The sequence below is a fragment of the Sitodiplosis mosellana genome, unplaced genomic scaffold, assembly GCF_009176505.1.
Source record: "Sitodiplosis mosellana isolate CC-2019 unplaced genomic scaffold, AAFC_SMos_1.0 Smas_scaffold_1, whole genome shotgun sequence".
NCBI lineage: Eukaryota > Metazoa > Arthropoda > Insecta > Diptera > Cecidomyiidae > Sitodiplosis > Sitodiplosis mosellana.
In genome coordinates this window covers 15,468,747-15,492,333 of record NW_022595244.1, presented here as the reverse complement: position 1 = coordinate 15,492,333, position 23,587 = coordinate 15,468,747, and the positions used below count along the sequence as shown (strand labels likewise).

General features: G+C 37.9%; 1 protein-coding gene across 1 annotated transcript in view; it reads right to left on the bottom strand.

Annotated features, from left to right (window-relative positions):
- Positions 1 to 12,150, bottom strand: part of LOC129577856 (uncharacterized) — a 24,473-nt gene extending 12,323 nt beyond the window's left edge. The window contains exon 1 of the mRNA XM_055465624.1: positions 8,610 to 12,150. Within this exon, the coding sequence (XP_055321599.1) occupies positions 8,610 to 8,902 (293 nt within the window). The 5' untranslated portion in view covers positions 8,903 to 12,150. The remainder of the gene's footprint in view (positions 1 to 8,609) is intronic.
- Between the last annotated feature and the right edge of the window lie 11,437 nt (positions 12,151 to 23,587).

Genomic DNA, 23,587 nt, shown 5'->3' with positions numbered 1-23,587 from the left:
ACGCTGAAAGAAATGAAAAAGAGAAACGATCATCATCTGTTTCATTACGTACGCTCAGTAGGCCAATGCTCACACACATGTGTCTGTACATTCGATAGTATCGTAAAATGTGGCAGAAACGAATGAGAAACATTCGAGAGTAACATGAGTTCGATTCATGGTGCCGTGAGTGTGCGATGGCATTTCGATATGTATTGGGAAGAATTATCGCTATCCGAATACCGTCAAACGGAGCGTGTTCGAAACAACCTTTGCACCACTTTTGTTAATTTCCCGTTGCCTATTTTCCATCGTTTTTCACTCTCTTTCTCCCTCCCTCTTTCTCGCCCGAACTAAAGTACACCCATTCGATGGCGACCGACGGAGGCAAAGGGAGGCAAACACATGCATTTGGTTTTGTTATTTGTTTCAGGTGGCATTTAGTGTTCATTCTACTTTATGTTTTTAACCCTCGAACAAATACTTAATTAAACTACCTCCATAATTTGGTGTTGTCGCTTCGAAAGCGGATTGCGTGAATTGTCACCATATGTCTGTATTCAAAGCCGATCTATATATATGAATGCAAGTTAGTTATTGTGTTCGGCAAGTTTTTGAGCTACTGGCTGGAGATAATCCATTACTTTTTTTGTAATGTGTTCGGGACCTCAAGTTGATCATTTATAACAATTCACCATGTGTTTTGGACATTCCAAAAATAAATTATAGCCGCTTAAAGGTATTATTTTCCCACAGTTTTTCGAAATTTTTGTTTTGAAAATAGCCAATTTTCAAAACAAAAAATTCACTCACAGAACCAATAATGATACATGTCATTCTAATTTTCTGTCACTCCATCAATTTATTCCCAGCGAACCGGGCTTATATACATAGAATACAGTTTACGACTTGGATATATGACAAATCAACTATTCAGGCTGACAATTTTTCGGCTTCTCTTGTTATTTTCTATCTTCCGTTTGAGTTTTTGTTTCGGTTAATCGAATTCTTGTCACATCGACCAAGAGAGTTTGGTTTAAAAAAAAATTCCGTACTGTTTGACAAGACTTGTTGTTGTTGATCTGATCGCAGGCCATCTTCTAATGGCATGTTGCTTTGTGAATATCGTAAACATGTTCGAATGTCGTAGTTAATCAGCATAGCAAATGAAATTCAAACAAACCCATTTGTGACACGCGCCGATGAAGAGAGAGAAAAAATTTCTGGTTTCCTTGACTTTTGAGGCGGTCGAGTGTTTGTTTCGTGTTAATTGGGTGGCATTTCCACTCCGTGTGCGCGCACATTACGATGTGACGATATGGAAGCGTCGCTTCGATGACTTAGGTGCCTGCATTCAGAATATTGCTCAACACAATGCCAATTGACGTGATGATAAATTTTTGTGCGTTTATTTATTGTTTATGGGGAATTTCTCTTCTTGTACAGTGTACACACACACACATTAAAAAGTACGGCGACCATTATTCAATTGAGCAATATCAATAAGTTGTGTTGCTTCAGCTAATTTGTAAACAAAAACGCGCATCATAAACAGAATGACGAAAAAAACAACAACGGCCGAGTGAAACTTAACAAAAAGGAACAAATTCAGCAAATAATCGTCGTTTGATTCATTTATAAAGAATCAACACAGGCACAATGACTGCTGTGGTGTCGCGTGTGTGCTGTTTCTGATTGTTGTCGTTGCTGTTGCTGCTGTGGTGGTTGTTGTTATTCACATTTCTAAAGATTGTTTGTGTTGCCCTGTTAACGCTTCACGATCTATATCTACGTCACTTAAACGCGTCGCATCCAAACGCGAATATTCAAATTACTTATTTTGAGCGTTCAAACGACAACTTGTCTTCTTCATTCGCTATAGTGTGTATGTGTTGTGTATGTGTTGTGTATGCGTCAATTTCTGTGGTGGCGATCAAAATGTTGTCGGATTTGCGTGCAAATATAATTTAAAAAAAAACGAACGTCAAATTCCATTTTTTTTTTCTCATCTCATCGTGAATACACGAATAGAGAAAGAAAACGAGCATATAATTGGAAACGAGTTGAAGATACATTGCAAAGCAGAGAGAAATAATAACGAAGAATCAAAATTACTGCGAATAAACAAACAGTGTTCCCTTTGTTAACCTCTGAGTATATTTACTTCACTTCTTCTGGCTTACGTGTGTGCGCCTCGCACTGAATGCGCTCGCAAACAAAAAGTCGAACTAATAAAACAAAATCACTTATAGTAATGTAATCAACAAACGAACATTTTTTTTCCTCTTTCTCTCTCGTGAACATTTGTTTGTTTTGATTTTTTTTTTTCAACAATTTTTCTCTGCTGTCATGATAAGCTTCAAACTTTGAGAATTTATGAATACAATGCATGATTATGATGATAATTGTAATTGAATTAAACTGTTGCCTCTACTCTCTCTGTGTGTATTTATCATTTCCATGCTATGTTTCTCGTTCAAAACGTTACATGTCGAACAACACAACAGATCGGATTTTATTTACTTTTTGTAAGCAGCTACTTAATTTGGGTAATGGAATAAATTAATTTTTTCGATTTTCTTGGCGACATTTTTTTTTCATTTTGTCTTTCGTTCGTACTGATTCACTTCGAATCATCATCAATTATGAGTTCATGAAAACATATTTCATGTGACATATTTCACGGAAGTCGCTTATTATGTTGTGTAGTATATTTCGAATGAGTTGACACTCTAAACCATTTGAACGAGCCCGAAAACGGCAACAATCGACGTCAAATGAAAGGGTAATATGCGAGCAACCGAAAAAACAGCAACACAATAAAACCGATTTTTTTTTTTGGTGTGCTCAATGTAATGAATTTTAAATGCCGAATGAAAAATGGCGTTAATAAAAATGGAAACCATTTACATTTTTGCGGTACTTCTGTTTGCCCGTTTTTGCACGAAATCAACAACAACAAGCATTTGAAATAAACTAATGGTTAAAGCTGGGGGAAATCATTTGAAATTCCATACGTCCTTGATGTCGATTCAAACCGTATTACATGTGTACGTTTTTTTGTTGTCAGATTGTTTTTTATACGGGCAGAATATACGGAAGCAATCTTCTTCTTTCCCGAAAACAAAATCGTAAAACTAGAAAAAAAGTATTGAAGCACGACAAAGCTCCGTGAATATCTCTGTTCCAAAAAAAAAACGACATTCCGCCGAGTCATTGCAACCGGAACTAAATGAAATATTTTCTGTGCAGAAAATGCAAAATTCTTCATCAAGGAAATTAACGGTAAATGTTCAACCGAGACCGTGCCATCATAATGATGGGATTAAAAAGGTGCACGGCGCGTTAAGCCATCAACACAATTTGTACGGAAAAGTGTTCAAAGGATGCGCCCCGATGACAAATTACACATTTGACCCGATTTTCTACATTGCATGACATTTTCACATTGCCCGTCGTCGCTGCCACCGCCGTGCAAACCAAATCGAACGAGAGAAGCAAAAAGAGAGAAGAGAAAAGAAAAACGTGGCGCTGGCCGCTTGGGCGCATCGTTTCCATTTCAATTGCACGGCAGGTTTAACGAAACCGATCATTATCGTTTTATGTGACATTTAATTAAAATGTTTGCGATTGGACGTACGTTGAATATTTCTTGTTCGGTTCGAATGGAGGCAGTTGCTGTTGCTGTTGTTGTTGGTGATTTTTTGTTAGTGCATATTCATGTGTGGAAAAGCAATTCATTTGCAAAAGAGCTGTAATCGTACGCATGAAAACCCGGATGAATCCGATTTTTGTGTGGCAAAAAATGCGCTGCGAGATATGAAACAAAAAACGAGGTTTGTCATCACTCATGCAACGGCATTGGGAGAGCTCAGATAAAATTCATTTCGGTAAAATCAAAGATTTTCAGCCGCATGCTGGCAGTTTTCAGTCAACGAAGATGCGAATGAGAGACGACGGCCCAAGCACCAAAAGCAAAGGAAAAAAAAACACAAACCGAAACAATAGCTGAAAACCACTTGAAAAGATGCGCGGTGCGCGCGCTTGCATGGTCGCTTGCTTGATGAGAATGTCGGGCGCGCAAAACACAGCGATGGCAGCGGCGGCAACACAACACATACGGAAAAAAGCACACATTGAATCGTAGTGTCGGTGACGCTGTTGCTACCTCTGCCGTCGCCGCCGTCGTCGTCGTCGCTGCTATTGAATAACTCGAGTGCTTTGTCTTTTCTTGTACAAGTTTCACATTTTTCGTTCGTCAACTTGATTATCTTCCTTGTTCATGTGCATTCGATGCAGATTTACGGCGTGAGTGCAGTGCAATGGTTGCAATTATGTGCATGTGGTTCACTTACTCCTTTCTTTCGGATGCTTGTGTACTTAGCTAGCTGAACCAGTGAATGTGTTCATTTTCCAACAGAAGTAGCCACAACAACAACAACAATAAAAGCTGCAACGCAACACAAACGCTCACACCACCGCAATGAAAAATGTTAAATGCTTTGGCATCGAGAGAATAGTGCAGGAGGATTCATTGTGCGATAGGGGATCGAATGTTTAGAACCACAATCTTCCATCCGGAATGGAAAATTTTGCAAGCGTCGTAATATTATTTGCACAAACTATAGCGAGCAGCGGAGCAGTGTTGCTCTAAAGATAGTTGTGTCAATAGACGGTTGTAGGAAAAAATTGACGGCAACGGCACCGAATGATATCGTATAAAACAAAATGTAAATGCTTGGCACACGTGTACAGCAGCAGAAGTAGCACCAGAACAATGATGAACTGAGTACTGACAGCGAGATAGAAACGTGTAGGTTGCCTGTTCAGTCACATTCATCGCTAATGTCGATATACAAGCTAACTGAATATATATGTGACGCAGCACACGTACCAAACTGAATAAATGTGCGAATAGAAGAAGTGATGGAAAAAGGAAAAATACAGCGTCATAACATATTCATTGGCCATGGCTAGCTATTGCATTCATATGTTTGAACGAAGCAGAAGTGAAGTGGGAGAGAGAGAAAAGAGAGTCGGCAACTCAAAAAAGAAATAAAGAAAAACTGAAATTGCAAGCAAGACTGAATGGCCACGCAAACTGTTTAATGCATTGCAATCCATTTTTTTCTGCTACTGCGTGCTGCCTGGTCGTTCGCTTAGTAGCTTTCATTTTCGGTTGAACGATACACTTTTTTTTGTCACCATTACTTTCGTGTGATCGATTCATTTACTTATTCAGCGGTCAGATAACTTTCATTGTGATTTTTTTTTCTCATCGGTTTCATTTCAGAGTAATGTTTCGGTAAGTGATCGCTTCTCATGCTGAGCACATTTTCATTATCCATGTCAATGCACTCAGACATCAGTGCAATAATCTAATCATGCAATCTAAATTGTCTGTATTTTTTCGCAATGCAAATGAAACTTCCAATGAACTCGCCGTGTCTTTGTTTCGACGTCGACGGTAGTGGTGGCGGCCGCCACCGCAGTAACAGCATCCATGATTCATACAATTCTATGGACTAGAAAATGCCGTCGAAATGGATGAGACGAATCAAAATGCAAAATCAAATGCAATTATGGAAAAATTGTCCGAAAATTCTTCGGGAATATTTGAAATTCGCATTGAACTCGGCAAATTCATATTCGAATAGAAAATGGAATAAAAAAATTGACGGCAAATGCAAACGAGTTACTACGATCCAGATACACAGACAGAATGAGAATGTAACACATATTTAGCGCGAATTCATTTGGTATGCTAAATGCACACAACAACGACAACGACAACGACGACGACAACGACGGCATGGTTGGGAATTTTTCGTTATTCATATTTCTAATTTGTGTTCATTCTGTGCAAATATTTGAATAAAAATTCATGGGTTAAACGTGTATAGCAGCCAATTGCAAATCGAAATATCTCGCAATTCAAGTGTAAAATACTGTTTTAAATCAATTCCAATTTGTCCGAAAAGTCCAAAGCAATTTGAAATTATATAAACGAACGCAAAAGAATGCTCAGATGCGAAAACGCTTTTTAGTGTTTCGATTTCGTTGTGCGCCGCGTTGTGTTAAATTGGCACATATTTTTGATTGGAACATTCGAACGGCGAACATATGAACGCAGTAACAAGACATTTCATATTTTGTCACGTCAACACACGCAGAATGAGCAAGCGAACGAGTGCTCACACACTGACTCTCTCATTCACTCTTTTTTCTCTCTCTCTCTCTCTCTCTCTCTCTCTCTCTCTCTCTCTCTCTGTGTGTGTGTGTGTGTGTCTTGCAATACATTGCGGTAGTAAAATTTCGGAATGTGTAACTTATAATGAACGAGGTATCGAGTAATGTGATCCAATGTACTTGACTAAATTATAAATGATGAACAGCCATACGGATGGATAGCTTATTACGAAACACATAAACCAGTCAGCGCGCGCGAGAGAGAGTAATATCAGTTGATTCCTCTGACTGTGTCAATTTGAATTTGTGACGTCATTGCAAATAAACAAAAGCAGTTACATTGATTGAACAAGTGTTTACGGATAGAATTGATAGCGCCTTGAATCCGCATTTACGCATCATTATTGTTATTAGTATTATCATCATCATCATCATCATGCGACTGCCGTTGTTGTTGTTGTTGTTGCCGTTGTTGTTCATTCTCTTTTGTTTCATTCGGCCGAATTGGTAGAATCGAAAAAAAAATCGGAACCAATCGAGATGTGGGGAAAACCGCATACGCAAAGAATTCACTTCACTCGGATGAGATCAAATAGTTTTTTGTTATTTCGCTCTCCATATTAATTCGTATGAAGTGTCAAATAGTAAAATGCTTTGCATCAAATGTGCCGGAAATATTATAAATGTATGAATTTCTATCCTGTTGCTGTTTTTGTTGCGTTTCACTTTAAACTGTTGATTTTACGCGAACAGAAGAGAAAAGCACAAACAAAGTTGAAACAATGAGAAAAGCAAAGAAAAAAGAGACCGAGAACTGAAGGTAAAAAAAAGCGTGTCGCCTTGCAAATGAACGCGATTGAACGCGCGCACATTGCAGCAATTACAATTCCGAAAAGTTTTCCGTTTAATTTTGGGATTTCACAGAGGGGATATAACTTTTACGATTCTGTTTACCTGAATCAATTTTCGTAGATGTATATACATTTTTAGGTCGGTTAAAAACCTGGAGGAAGGCCCCATCCAAAAAGCAAATATGTATTGATTGAGTAACAACAAGTTTCAAAGACACGATTTTCGAGGCCAGGCCAGGCTAAAAGAAGAAGCGAACGATAGAATGGAAAAAGAAGAAGAAAACGACGACGACGAGAAAGAGAGGAAGAGACGAGAAATTTATTACGGAATAATAATAGAAAACGACGCACGATACCAGAGTCGCCTGTGACGCGTTAATTTGCACAGTCTGCATCGAGCAAGTGAACAGCTTATGCATACACATACCAAAGTGACGGGCTGTGAACAAAACTGGAAAAAGCGTACACACGAAAAGGGAGAGAAAGAGAGCGAGAGCAAGCGATTTGTGTGGTGATATGAATGCACAGATAGTACTTGGCATGTAGCAACTGTGAGTGAGTGAGAGCGGGTGAGAGCGCGCACCGAAACCACTCGGCTTCGCCCTCGCGTCCGTAGATAATGTATATGAAAAAGTGCGATACTTTATTATTGTTGCGATTTCAGCATGAAAGCACAAAACCATTGCGATGGATTCGCGGATATTCTTGGCACATTTAGAAGTTCTTTATTTTATTAAGTGAAATGTATGTGTGTGGATGGATGGATGTGTATGCGCTGAATATTTACGTTGTGGGTGAAAGCAAAAAGCGTGTGCCGATTGTATTATCATCATTTATCACCCAGCATTCGAGATATTCGTTTCGTTTCGTTTCATTTCGGCGAGTGGTGCGAGGTGTGCTTGTTTTTTTCCCTTCATTTTGCTGATACAGTATTGATATTGAAATGCATAAGCCAAAAACTTATACGACCTATCAATTATCATTTTATCTCGATTAGCCATCGAAACATTAGCACCAATGCCTGATTCGACAACTTGTACATGAATCTCTTGTGTTGAATGTTTACAGTTCTCGCTGTGTCATACCTCAATATTTGGTTCGACATCAAAACAAAAGGCAAACAAATGCGAAGAGAAAAAAAAACAAAAACAAAAATGAGTTGAGAAGAAAAAAAACGAAGAATCGACATTAATAGCCACGCTAACGAAAGTTAATAAACAGTAGTGGTGAGATGAACTGTGATGTGTTTGGCACAGAGCACGCTCCACTAAATATATGACTCAATATTTCTCTCTGGCCATCGATTGGCGACGCATTTTCGCATTCGTTATTTCCCATTTTATTACGTGTATATTCATTTCTCTCTTTCTTCCATCCACGCCTCTATCTCGGGAATCGGTTTTCACAATTTGAAATCTTCATCGAAAATTTAAGACGAACAGCAGAGAAAATTGCATAGCCATTGCAAGAGCGCAGAGAAGAAGAAAAAAAAACTAATTGCAAAAACGTTGAATGCCAGCACCATCGAAAGCGGAGCTGACTGGTTATTTTATAGTGGCCGTAATAATCGTAAATAAAGTGTGTACTTACTTTGGTAAATTGGCTAAATATCGACTTTGTTTCTCTCGGCGCACCTCGTCCGTTAGACGTGAATAGGTGTTATTAATGCACACGCTTCGTCGTAAATTCGTTTCGGAGTCCTTAATACGTTCCAATTTGTGGGCGCATAGCTGCAATATTCTCTTGCGTTCTTCGCGTAAACGTAATTTTGCCGATATCATGGGTACGCGCGGCCGTGTATAACGTAATGGTGATGTGCGAGGTGGTCCAAACATATCGGAATCGTCGTCAGTGGCATTCAAGCTTGTTGTCGGAAGTGTCATATTGTTTGGCTTTTCTGTTCCCTTTTTCTCGTTCGTTCTCGTTTTTCTCTTGTTGCCTCTTCTTTTCGGTTGTTTGCTGTTTTGCGCGCTTATCAAAACACCGTTTATTCGGTTGGATCCTTGCTACGGTTCTCGGCTACACACGGTTAAGTGTGTGTAATGAAAAAAATTTGCTTCCCTTCGAAAGGAGCTTCTTTATTTATGACTTTTTATCGCTTTACAGCCGTTGCACGGAAATTCCCACAGTGCATATAAATTCAAAGGAAGCGCCACTCTCTTTTTTTCAGTTTATTTTTCGAAAGAGTTTCGTTTTTTTGTTTGTTTGTTACTTTGGTGAATAGAAAAAAATCCAACTCTTTATTTCTAAAACTTAAAAAAAAAATTGGTTCATTTCTCAATTGTATTTTTCAATCTCACTGATTTCATAGAAAATTTGGAAATATTAAGTCATATTTTTTTTGTTTTGATTTTATGAAAAATTTCGTGCGCAGTCACGGTTGATTAACTCACACTGAACTCAATATGCTTGAATTGTCAGATTTGAATGGATTTCAATCGAGTGTTCTTAAGTGGTTACCACAACCGAAATTGTTTCATAGTTGTCGCGAGCACGCCGTTCTTCAGTGTTTTTTTTTATTTCTGTCAGTTTGCTGAAATTGTTTTTCATCAAACGAATAAGCACCTAATTATAGGCTTGACCATTTATTTCTTTATAGTCTTTTTTGTTGTTGTTTACATCAATCACTTTGGATTTGGCGTTTTGGTTGACTTGTTTTCGCGCACGCACACACAAACACCAACATCAGCACTTGTAAAATTAAAAATGCATTAAAATGGTTAGCGTTCATCGATTCACAGTTTTTCGTTCGAACGATATTTGCGCGTTGTTTTTCTTTCTTTCAAGCTACTGGAACTGTATTCAATCAACTTAGGCAATGTTTTAGCGTTGTTCAATCTCTGAGATATATATATTCGATCACTCGTTTCGAAAATGAAAAGCACTGTGCACGTTGATCGGTGTAAAAGCGTTATGTTAACAAAACATTGGATTTTTACTGACACTATCGGAAAAGTACACTTTGTGCGTTAATCACGTTTTGTTTTCGTCTTCTTTTACTTTGGCACAACAGCACACATTCAAACAAGTACAATAATATTCTTCGATAAACTATGTTTTTCCTTCGGTTGATGTTAACTGTTTTCCCTCAATGTATTCTCGATTGAAAGTTAACTTGAATTATAGTCGTCGACGTTGTTGTCGTTTGTGCGAACTCGATGGAGTTTTTCTTCTCTGTCTTTTCGGTTTATTTTTTAGTTTGTACAAATAGTGTGTATTGACTCTCAAGCAAATTCATTCACACAATTCACGCAATTCGTTTCTTCTTCTTCTTGCCTCGTTCACTGTGGCAGCCGCACAACGAAACGAAAATAATAGGAGATACAAAATAAATATAAAAAACAGCACACACAACGGTTAAGCACAACTATAAGAAAAAATATGTTAACCGTTTCACTTTTTTTTTTGCTTTTTGTTCGCTTCTTTGCTCTTTGTTGTAGGTTTTTTTTCTTCTCTTTGCTGTTAGATCTGCGTTGAGTTTGAGTTTGAGTTGTGCGCTAGAGAGAGAGAGCAGCTACTTGGTTACTGTACGTAGTAGTATCTATTTGCTACTTATGTTTCAAGTGTAAGCGCGTTGTTTGTATATTGTTATATAGCTGATTGCTTGTTAACGTGAACACGTACCACAATTGTAGCCACTTGCACGATTTATTTTGTTACTTCTCTCTACGCTCTTTCTCTTCTTTTGTCGTGCTTATTTTTTTTTTGCTTCCAATTGTCACACATGAGATACGCACTCGCACGAATTATTCGATTTGTCTATCTCGCTCCGCTTTTGCTGTTTGTCTCAAGTGCCTTTATGCTTTCCTTCTTTTTGGTCAATCGTAATGCAATCAAGAGTAATCAAATCACAGTCTCAATGCAAGAGTCTCTTTTTTTATATGGGTTCAATGAATATTGTACACCAAACTAAAAACCGTTGTGTTCATTCACACACACATAGACATTTGCATTGCATGCAATGTAATGGAAAAGAGCAATCATGAGATACGAAATCACTTTCAATAGTCAACGAGAGATACAAATTCATTCACTCATTTGTTGCCGCTGAACAGTTTTTCTTTTCAAATGTTCAACCAGAAACTAGGTGACCACATTTCAATGACAGTTGTTTGATGTGTTTTTTTCTTTAACGCTTTTTTTTCGCTTTACTTCTCTTCTCCTTTCTTTCAGCGTATGGATGGCGCAGCCACTGTTCTTCGGATAAATGCGATTTGCTTTTTTTGAAACGTTGTTGCTGCTATTTTTTTTAAAGCAATTTGTCACTTCGTATGCGCGCACTTATCTTTTGTTCACGTTTGACTCTTTTTCCACCAGATGATTTCACCGTTTTTTTCTCTCTCTTTCTTTTGTCTTGATAAATGCCAATTGGTTTCTTTGTGATCTGAACGGTTTTGTAAGTTCACTACAGAATTTCGAATTCTTTCGTTTAATTTATTTTTCTTCTTTGCCTCAAACCCGTTAATTTCGCTCGTGTTTCACTCGTTTCGATGACAGGCGTAATCAATTCAATATATCAATTGACCGGTATCACTTGAATAAAATTTCCGTCAATTTTGACCGTTAATTGTTCACTTGTAATTTGGTTGCGTATCAAAATATGAATGATTTTTATTGCAAAAAATTAATTGTATCATATAAGGTTATTAATTACACAATTAGGATCTGTAGCACTCGTTTCACCCACTTTCAATTGTTAATCGGTAGTAACCAATTTGTATTAAAATATTTTTAAAAAAAACGTCACGTACAAAAAAGGAAATTCCTCTTGAAGGGCGAATGTATCAATAACACTGTTGATTTTGATTTTTTTTTTGGTTGTTTGTTGTTTAAAAAAAAATATTTTCGTGGAAAAAACAGTTGGAAATAAATGAATGCAGCAAATTGTGTTGATAGAAATCAGTCCTTTTGTTATTTTGACGTAATGGTTTATTTCGTTCAAAATCAATTGAAATTGGTTTTGCGTATGAAACGAAGTAATTGAGAAGGTTTTGTATGTGATTCAAATAGATTTTCTAGTGAAAAGTCTCGGATAGCGAGAGCGAACAGCAAAATAGGTGTTCAGTGACGGCACGCTAGCTTTGAACTGTTTGCATGAACGAATCGTGCGATGCATGCCACCAATTCTATAAAGATCGGTTCGTCGTTCGACACCGACACCGTAGCCTCGTAAACAATTCTCCGTTTGGTGTAAACACATTCGCACACATACATACGTGCATCGAGCAGTGACGCTGCGAGCGGCTGACTATGTGTTTTGTTACGCACTTCATTTGAAGTTCAAACCGTATTGTTTACGTTTTGTTTACGGTGCTCTCTCTCGCTGGCTGGCTGGCTGGCTGCTGTGCAGGGGAATACGGATCGGATGTGTGCTACTTGCTTCGGGTGAGTGAGGCGAAGCGAAAAGAGAAACGGCAGAAAATGAGAATCGGAAAACAAATTTATGTTTATGAGTCAAACGTAGCAAAACAAATGTTATTGTTAAACTTCTCCTGCGACCGCATGAGGTGCAACCAACGCAATGTCATTTTTCAGTGTGCGACCGAACAGATTTCTCCAGTGTTCGTTCCGGCGACGTCGACATCGCTCCGTTCGATGGGAAAAAAAACGGGGCAATCGATATCGGTTCGGTTAAGCGGCATTAAATTGTTAGCGGAGAAAATCCATGAAATTCTCCTCTTGCAATGATATAACCAGTGGATTTACACGCTCATCGGATCGCAAGTGGAAACACGAATGGGAAAAAAATGGCATGACATCGAAATTGAAATCTCCGAATCTTGTTGAACACATCAATCGACGTCGGGCACGATGTTCTCCTGCAGTCAGTTGCTTGTGTATGCGATTCGTTTAACTGAAATATCAACAGCACCACGTTAATAAACAACCTGATGACGGTGGCACACCGCTGAATACATCGAAGTAAGACCTCGGCGACGCAAACACTCACGCATACACACTCACACACGAGGCAAAGAGCGACAGAGACCGAACAGCACCAGCAGGCAATAGCCTGAGAAACAAATATGGGAAATAAATCGACGACGAAATGTTTCATTTGAATGCGGGAAATGGTTTTGGTGTATGTATCGCTGTTTTGGTTATATGGAGCGCACAGCAACTCCGTGCATTGTGTTTATGTATGAAATGAACCAAACGGAGTAATGTGGATAAAGAGAATACACAAGCAACAGAGCAAGCTGTTCACTCTCTTTCTCCCTACTGCTTAGCCGTACGTACACGGTGGGCAGGCGAATCGCTTTAATCGCATTGAGAGCGATTTTGTGTGCGCGCTTACAACAACATCTATCCGCTCGGTGGTATAACAAACGCGTTTTATTTTCTGTATATTTTGATACACATATTGCCACACATATTTGGCGCGGTGAATAAACATATACAATCAATAGGAATGAGAGTGAGAGATTTTATGGTGCGGTTTTACCGTTTGAAGTTAGTGCTTCACTGTGTATACGCTATGATGATATGTTCTTTTTTCGCTGCTGTCGCTGCTGCTGCTGCTTCTCTCTTCTCGGCTGTTGTTCCCTCAGTGAGTTATTCTCTATGTCGGTTGCTCTGTTGCTCTGTGTACTCGATGTGCTTGCCATTATCGCATGAAAATAGAATCAATCTCTTTAATATATTGTTCATGCTCATGTATGCACAGTTTTTTTTTTGTGTGTGATTCGCTCTTTCTTTTCTTTGCGTCTCTTCTTTTTGCTGTACAATTTTTTTTCTCTGACGATTTGTATTTACTCTCTTTTTTTTCCACATAAATTCAGTTTGAATTTTTTCCGACTGACTCCTCGCATTGATCGTCGAAATGGAATGAAACGTGAAAATAGGAATATGAAAAATATTTTTAATATTCCCGAAAATCTGGCTCAATGAATCAATTCGTCAATAATTTTTCCTTCGCTGAATTTTCTTGCAAAACTCCATTGTGCGTACATATTTGCGTTCACAAATTTCGAGTTCAGCTGTTTTATAGGTAAATATAGCGTGAGAAAAAAGCAAAATGAACGCGAGGGAGAGCAGCAGCAGTAAAAACAACAATCGCATCCCACAAATATTTGCGAATCAGTTTATTTGCTTAATTTAATCAATGATTTAATAGCGAATGTCGTTCATGGGCAAAACGTGTATCATTCTCGGAATTGCCTTGAGTCGGAGCTTCTCATTATTTTTTTTTATATTTTAAATTGACTAGGCATTTTGCTTTCGATTCAAGTAGTAAAACTACTTAACAAATCATCTAATATCATCAGTAAATAATTAATTTCAGCCAACAGCGGAATAAACGGACAGACACCGTAGCAACAATACATATAATTCGGTAGAGAGGAAAAAAAAATTACATCAAATGGCTAATGAGCAAACAAAAACAACAACAAAAAATTAAATTAAAAAAAATATGGGCATGAAATTAAATGTATTATTTTTTCTCTGTGTCTCTCGCTCATTTTATATTTTCTTCGTATTCAGTTGAAAATTGTTTGCATGTATTCAAAGTCGACCACCATTCACGGTTGTGTCGTAAACACGTGTATAGTGCGATTAGCAAACGAATCTGTATGATATAGTTATACTTTTATTTGGGTTTTTAACAGTAAAGTGTAGCCGAACGCTAAAACAGACGTTTATATCTTTATGCAGAATATTACGGCAGTATCACATTGCTCGTTCGTTCGTTAGCTCGCGCGCGCTCTCATGTCCACATACACATAAGCATAAACGGACGTGAGTTCGTATCGTTTGATGTGTCGTCGCTGTACTCACTCACTCACTCCAAGTCCAAAAACGGTGAGTATTTGCGTTCGCTCACATGATATTCGGTGTATATATGTATATATATATATATATATCACTTGTATTGCAATTGAATCCATACGATCGTCCGTCAAGCGAATACATTCAGTCAATTTTTGATTCGATAGAGACGCACTCGGGCTCCGTATGCTCGGGACTCGTGCGCTTTAACACATCGCGTGTACACAACGATGAATATGTGCTTCGTTTATTTATTTTCTCTCTCGTCTCTCTGTTGGTTCCGCTTCTCTATTAAAACACATTTAAAGAGCAAAATGTGCGAAGATGAAGAAAGCAGCACCGAAACGACACAAAGGCGATGTGAAGACAACAGAACGAAGCGAAACAGAGAAAAGACAGAAGAAGAAAATACACACACGATATCATATAAACAAATTGAAACGAAGGATAGGCAACAACAAAAAAAACAGCTGTCAATGATTTTGTTTTTTCTTCTGTTTCTTTTACACGTTCCACACAACGAATATGGTTGGTATGTGCGATGCGTAGTGCCATACATTTCGTCATTTCGTATATCTGAGTATATGGTCTTTCTCTTGGTCTCTGAAAGCCGATTCTTCGAGCTTACACCTTTATCTCTCATTCATTGAATTGCTCTTTGCTGCGAACTACATTTAATATATTGGCCTCTTCTCCATCGTACTGTAGCTACACGGTCACTGTTATTGTTGTTGGGTCGTCGTTGGGGCTGTGTAATGATGCTGTCGTCTCGATTTGTATTTTACATGCATTAGCTCTAAACGACATTCAGCATGCAACCAACTCAAATACTTCATAATTATCAGCGTTTTATTTTCCTTTTTCTTTTTCTTTTCCACCGATTTTATTTGATAATCGTAATCATTGTGTGTTGAGAAACTACGGCAATTACGTATATACGTATAACATGTCAACGTCTTGTTGGTCGCATTTAGCTCAACAAAAAAGCTAAAATGTGTCGTATTCTGTTCTACATTTCGGTGTTTTTTTTTCGTTCTTCGTCGTTCATTTCATTTATGCTGATAGACTAGCGAAGCAATCGCCCCTGCTTCAACAGTCGCATATTCGGCTAATATATGTAAATCACAGTGACGAACATCACGGTTGTCATTTATCTATAGCCATTTCAAACTCTTTAATTTATCTCTGTTACGAAGCGGTTAAGCTGTACATGCGTGCGCTGTACGAAACGGACTCGTTGCTAACATATGTGAGTGCGACCAGAATAAAATATACATCGCTGTATGGCCCTTAATAAAATACATATGTTTTCACTCCGATATATTTATTTATTCCCTGGTTCATTTCTTTCGGGTTTTTTTCCTCTTTTCATTTTGCTACTAGTGCTGTGCTTCTTATTCTCCCTGATACGATTACGAATAATGTTCGGTTGTGTATTATCTGCGGCTGCTGCTGCTGCTGCTGTTTTTACTATTGCCTGCCGATGTGTATTTTCTCTGTCCCTCCTCTTTCACCGATCATATGGCTTAACAACAGTTACGTATAAGCTGATTGAAATGGCAAAGAAACAACGCTCATATAACAAGACATGCATGCATGTGTATGTGCGAGAGTTATTGTGTGAGTGTATGGGTGTGTGTGTGTGAAAAAATTGTGTACTATTTGTTATATTTTGCTATTATTTTACTGAAATCAGTGAAATTATACGTATTCACGCATCAAAACATAAGTGAACACAATTTTTGGTTTGAATGGCTTATAAGAGCGATGACGACGACGACGACGAATGGATAAAGTGAAACCGTTTTCCACCTTCTTTTTCACTGTGATGCTATTCTTCGTTCAATCTTCCGCTCTTTCTCTCTTCCCCCAAATAATCATCATCGTCATGCTAACCGAATCGCATTTTGCCAGTGTCCTTTGCTCCCGCACGGTTCGTTGTATGGTGAAGCATAGCACACTGAAGAGGGCTCTTCGATTCAAAAGAAAACCCGAAGCAACAACAAAACACAAACTCATAGAAAACTCAGTAAGTCACTTCGTGTTCGTACATAATAATTTTTTTCTTCATTCTTCTCTTCCATACCGTCAAATTTTATGGCGTAGCTGGTCGGCTAAGCGCGCAGCTCATTCCTGCCGATTTGATATATATGTGTGTATACGTAGCCGCTGCTGTCGACGATTTTATGTGTATCCACATCCACACACAGAGTACACACCAATTGATTGATATGTTTTATTATGTGACTATTCCTCGCTTACTGTTGATTTATACACAATTTTTTCTTCTTCTATTCCTGCGCTCTCATTTCAACGTTTTTCTATCGTATTTCGGTGTGTACTGTCATTTGGTTGATTCTCGATTTTTATAATAGATTTGACGCTATGTTTTATTCCATTTTTTGCCCCGTTGCCTCTATCTCTCTTTCTCCATTCTTCATGCGCACTGTGAGTCGAAGTCTCTGTGTGCACGCCATACGTTATTGTTGTTGTTTTCGATCGTAGTCGACGTCGTCGTCGTCGTTGTTGTTTTTGCCTGTTTGAATGTGTTTTTGCCTCCATGACGTACATTGATTTTCATGTCAGTCGATAGAGAGTTTATGCCATAGTGAAATTGCTTTCGATACAATGGCTAGTGAAACTTCGGTGGCAAAAGAAATTCGTGTATGAATTGATTTTTTTTTCTGCCACCGCTTCTTCTTCGCATATTTTCTATACTTTGTGCATTTTCTGGATGGGCGCATGAAATGTCTTTAGGCTCTTTGAAACGGTTTGTACCGAGTCAAGGCTATATACTACACACGATTTTGTCATTCGGAGAGTTTTTTTTTCTCACTTTAACTCTCCGGGTATTTGTGTTTGTTGTAGACGGCAAATATTTATACATTTTGCTGTCAATCGTAGGAGCGACTTTTGATTGAACTTGAAATTGACTTTGCGTTTGAACGTTAAGCCTCGAATATACATGTGGATTCCTTGGTGCGAAATTTTTCGACACTTGCTGATTGACTTTTTATTTTTAAACTGCATATGAATGTTGATGTGTAACTCACACTCACACACACACACATGTCAACCATTCTCAAAACTAATACGATTTGAAACCAATTTTTGTCACTTCGAGCATTTATCTGTCTCTTCATTTGAATAGAATGCCCGAAAGAAAAACTTTCAAACCTAATCGAAACCAATATTCATATCGATATCCGACATATAGCCATTAAGCAAGTAATCCAATTGATTATTGAATTTAATCAAAGCCAATTAACTAAATTGAATTGATCAATTCCACACATCGACGACGAGATGACAGCATAGAGAGACACAGAGAGAGTGGAATCTGGGGGAAAAGCGTTTGAATATTGAAATTGTGGGGAAAAATTGTGCGCAATCAATCAAAACATGTTTGTTGATAAAATGAAGAGAAAAAAACTCGTCGAATAAACGAGCAACCGAACGAAAAATTAAATGATTGTTAGGGCATTTAAAATCATGCACAAAACACAACTCATAGTAGTTCCTATTGGTTTGAGGAAGAAGAGTCAAGTGCGATATATTTCTATAAGCCATTAAATCAGCTGAATAACGACGACTACGACGACGAACAAAAAAATCACGAAAAATTCCGATGTGAAGTTAAACGGTTTTTGTATTTTGTGTCTCATTCACGCTCATGTGCATACTGTGGTGTGCTCGGGTGACATTTCATTTGGCATTGTTTTATTTGAAATGATATTTTTTTTTGTCTATTCATTCGTTCGTTCGTTCATCGTTGCTTCGAATAATTTCGCTGTCATCAGTGTGCGCCTATCGTTCTTTACCCATATTTATCAGGCATAAGCGTTGAATTAAAATTCAACGGCTTCTGTGAGATTCTTTCGTGCGAATACATGCACACATGCTAAATGATATCGTTGTTGTCACACATCGCACGCGCTGTCATTTGCTCCGCATTCACTACATCTCTCGCTCTTTTTCTCTGCTGTTGACGAGCGCTTTTTTCCCGCTGCTGTCTCTGCTAGCTATGGTCGCGATGCAAAATATTACATTTCACTCTTATTCGGCATTAACGTATTGTTAAATACTTGTACTCGGCGTCTATGTACAAATTATTGTCGTTGCTGTTACTGTTTACTCTCTTTTCTCTCACTCTTACGCTGTCTCTATCGTTGTGTGTAAGAGCAATCGCGTGTTCGTATAACTGTACATCGTGTAGTATGTGACGGAGTATATTGTGACAGATAGAAATGATTGCCAGCCGAGTCAAACAAACAAGCTAGCAAGCAACAGCAACACTCGGCGATATGTGAAGTATTTTCTGCTCTCTGACTAAGTTGTTGTTGTATAGATGGCATTTTTTTCATTTCATTGGTTCATTCGTTCGTATATATATATATATATGTGTGTGTAGCTATACTATAGAGTCCAATTGGGTATTAAAACGAATAGTTTCATTTGTGCACAGACACACAGAGATAAATATGTTATCATGTGTTATAATAAATAAAATGCCCATAATGCCACACATTATATGGATGAATTCGTATGCATGAACCAGTTTAATTAAAAGTTGTGAAATAGCTGAGTGTATTCAAGACCGTCCGAATTAAACCACGAACGAATGAACCAACCAGCCGAGAAAAAAAAACACAGAGGCAAAACAAAAAATGCCGAGCTGTTGAATGCATGTATTAAAATGTACTTTGGAAATGGATAGATTTACGCACAGGCGCTTTCAATTTTCACAGAGATGTTTCATTTGAAATTTGTTGGTGCGCTGCGTTTTTGTAAGTTTACGACTACAAATACTAGACGAACGAGAGGCGAGCGACCGGGAGAGAGAGAGAGAGAGAGAGAGTTAAAGAGAGTTGTAAAATTGGAGAGGATGTTTCGTCGAAGTGGAACCTAAAAATATAATATACTTTGACTCAAACTGTCAGCACCAGTTGAATGCTTATTCACATTTTACTTGGAAATGACGCATAATGATGAATTCCATTAAACTTGCGTACAATTTTGCGCCAAGCTGGGCACATGTTTGCATTGCATGCAAATGGAGCACATCAAACTGATCTAGTCTGAGAAAGAGAGGAGAGAAAAAAAAATGATGCGATGAGATTTGTTGATTTTAGATTTGAAAAAACACGACGAATGAATGAAAGAAAAAAAAAAACGGCATAAGTCGATGAATTCGAAAATCAAAGTGGGTTTTGTTCTCGCTTGGGAAAAATACTTCCATCCAGAATAGATTAAACGAATAAATAATACACTCGCATCTCGTCAATAAAATAGAACGGTTCTGTAACGAATGGCCTATGTGGATGTTGTAGATGTATATTGTATACATTTCCATTGGCGAATGCCAACACGCACCATGGCCAATTCAAATGAAGAGAAAGAGACGGACAACAAAAAGACTAGCCAGTTGAATTTTCATTTCGAACAATTTTTCGTTCAATTTGAAATGTAATTCAGTTATTTGTAGTGCAAGATTGCAAAAATCCAACAACAACCGCAACACATCAACTATCGAGCGATCGGGTGTCGAACCGATATTATATATGCATTTATACATTTACGTATCGGCTGCACCGATACACTCTTTTACCCATTCGTTCAAGCAGCATTTATATAAATAGCATTGGAATACAGCAACAGAAACAGAAAAAAAAAAAAACACTCACAGAGCAACGAGTGTGTAAAACCAAGAAGACAAACGACGAATGAAAAGCACAAAAGCACTGAAATAAATGTGTTGAATAGTTGAAGTTAACAATGCCAAAGTGAATAAAACGTTGTATGTTCGATGAAGTGTTTGTGTATGTTGTTGGTGTTGTCTTTTTTTTCCGATTGAAATTAGAATATTGAAAAATGCCAGCATAAAGGCAGGCTAAACACCTTTAATATGAATGGGACTAAGGTTGAATTTAAAATAAAATAGGGAAAAAAAATATGTTTGATATCTGTTGCTGCTTGAAAAAGAAAAAAAAAACGAACCACGTTAAATGGTTGTAATCGAAAAATCAGAATCATACTCGGTGTAAAGCGATCGGTCTCGGCACCAATTCCCACTGAACAATGAATAAAATGCTAATTATTATGATTTTCTCTGGTTCTTTGGAAATTGTAATGGATTTTGTAGGAAGTATCCCTCTCTCTCTGTCGGTCTCTTTTGGATTGTTTTTATTTTCGGATGGAAAGCGTACATGTATGATAACATCGGTTTTGCTGTTTCGATATAGCACATATTCGATGCTATTTCCTTGTGCAGCAAACACAAAGTTTTGCCATTTGCTCTGAATGTGTCTCAAAACCTATACAATTCTTTTGAGCGTACATTCCGTTCATTGGTTCGTTGGTTCATTCAATGGCTGCTGGCTTCATCATCATGGATACGTTTATGAAACTGAGACTTTTGCGTGCAAACAAAGTGTGAATGTTTCTTTATTTTCTTTCCCATTGCCCGTGTCTTTTTCTCTCACTCTCGCCAATGTGTTTGGTTGTTATACGTTTTTTTTCTGTTCTTTTATTATCAACCGAGATTCCCCTATGTAACATATTACTGTGGCTGTGCCATACACGTCCGAGGGGAAGATTGAGCGATGTTTCATTATTTGCATCAAATGTTTGTGGTGTGCAAAAAACTATAAGGATTTTTTTCCTGCACTTTTCTTCATGAGATTTTTTTTTTGATTTGCTGCCTCCTCATTCTCTCTATCTCTCTCTTGACTTCATTTAATTCGGAATGTCTTTCTCCGCTTTTATTCTTTGTGTCTTTGCGTACATTTCTTGTTGCTCGAAATAATTTGCGCGTACTGTTTTCACTTGTTTGAGAGCGTAATGTGTGTAAAGGCAGGCAGCAATCGCACTATTTAATGCATATCACAAATGCTTTATTTTTCGCTGGATGTTTGCGTTTAGCGTTTCGATTATCAGCATTTTTGCCGGGGTTTTTTTTCGCTCCATATTCTCTTTCTCTCTATCGCTCTGTATGAATTTCGCCTGTAATTTTTATATAATGTGCCTGGCAAATGAAGAAGGCAACTGAGAGAGAAAAAAATCGTACACACACACACACACACACATACTAGCTCACTCACTCTCCCAACAGAGTCGCTCTGTGGCGAGAAATTCTCGTTATTTTTGCTATCTGTGTGCTCTCCGTGTGTGTATGGTGTAAGTATTCAGCATGTGTACAAATGGAACAATCGGATCCGCTTATGGATGGCAAATGCATACAAATAACGTTTAGCTACCTTCTTCACTCTGGTTTGGTTGCTACCATTTTTTTTTTCTTGCTTCGTTGTTACTTAAATTTCAAACATTTTTTTTTGCTCTACGTTTAATAAATATATCGCCCCATTCGTGTATACGGCTGGTTGTGGAGGAAAAAAAAACTTTTTGTTCGTTTTTCTCTCCTTCGATCTCTCTCTCTCTCTCGCTCTGGCTGCGTGTGTTTTTTCTTATTCTGTACATTTCCTTCGGTATTATATTCTCAATATATTCCGCATTTAATTTTCTCTTCTTTTCTTCATTTATTGTTGTTTGGCGTATTTGCTGCCGTTGCCGCGTCGCTCTTCTGCTTTTGTCGTTCGACAGTCTGTTGTTGTTGTTTCTGTTGTTGCTCATGAGTTCACTTTATCGGTGCTTTGTGTGATTCCGATTCAATTTCGCTCTTGATTGATATGTGCATGATTTTGAGATTTTTCGAAGTTCAATTCGGATGATGAGAGCAACGCGCGAGCAACAAGAGAACCGCCAACCTTAGCTTATGGAATGGATGGTTTGCCGCATGGTTCGTTCGTCTTTTTCCGTGTGTTGTGTGTACTTTGCTTTCCAGCATAAAAACTAATAACAATAAAATATTATGAGCGAATGGATAAGATGTGAAATGAGATTTTTTCGCGCTGTGCACGTACAGCCACAGATTAAAATGCGAAAATGGTGATTTAAATGAAAGATGTGCACCAAACAACAGACAATCAAATGCCAAACGATGCATGAGCTTTCCACTTCTTTTTTTCTTCCTGCTTCGTTCATTTGCTACGACTAAATAGAATTCTTGGTTGTGATCACAGAGAGAGCGAGCGCGAGCTCTTTGGGTTTTTCATCTTTTATTTTCGTATAAAATGTGTGTGAGTGTGTACAAGTAAATGGAAAACCGTAAGGAGAATCGATCAAATGTGTTTAGAATAGACGATAAAGTTGGCTTGATGATGATGATGGCGATGACGATGGTGGCGGCGGCAAATACTATCAGTTTTTGTTGTTATTGTGCTCCCGTTCAAGTAGTCAATTAGCGTCGAACGGTTTATTTTCATTTCCCTGATTGCCTCTACTCTTGAATTGGATGGTTTTCTTCTCTCGTGTAATTATTATTAGAACAAATCAATCATTTTAGCAGTCGCAATTCTCCCATCCCATTCAAATGGACCTGGGAAAGAAATATGAATACATTGTATGTAGAGATATGGGGCCGAAGGAGATCAGCAATACAGAATGTAATTATTGTAATTATACAATTGAAATCATTCAAATGGGCTGCATTTTAGCGGTGTTTGTGTGTGTGGCTGTCAATTCAATCGAAAATGTATAAAAAAATGTGCTAATAAAAATTCTTTTTTCTCATGTCAATGGATTGTAAATCATTAGCGAATATTTTTAGCTAAGTCACTTCCCCATTTCGTTCAAACATTTTGAATTAGTCAAAGAATGATAAATTTGTATTGGCAAACGGTCGAACAGTGATTTGTAGCCGAATATGTGTGTAAAAAATAGATTTCCAAGTGTCTAGTTTG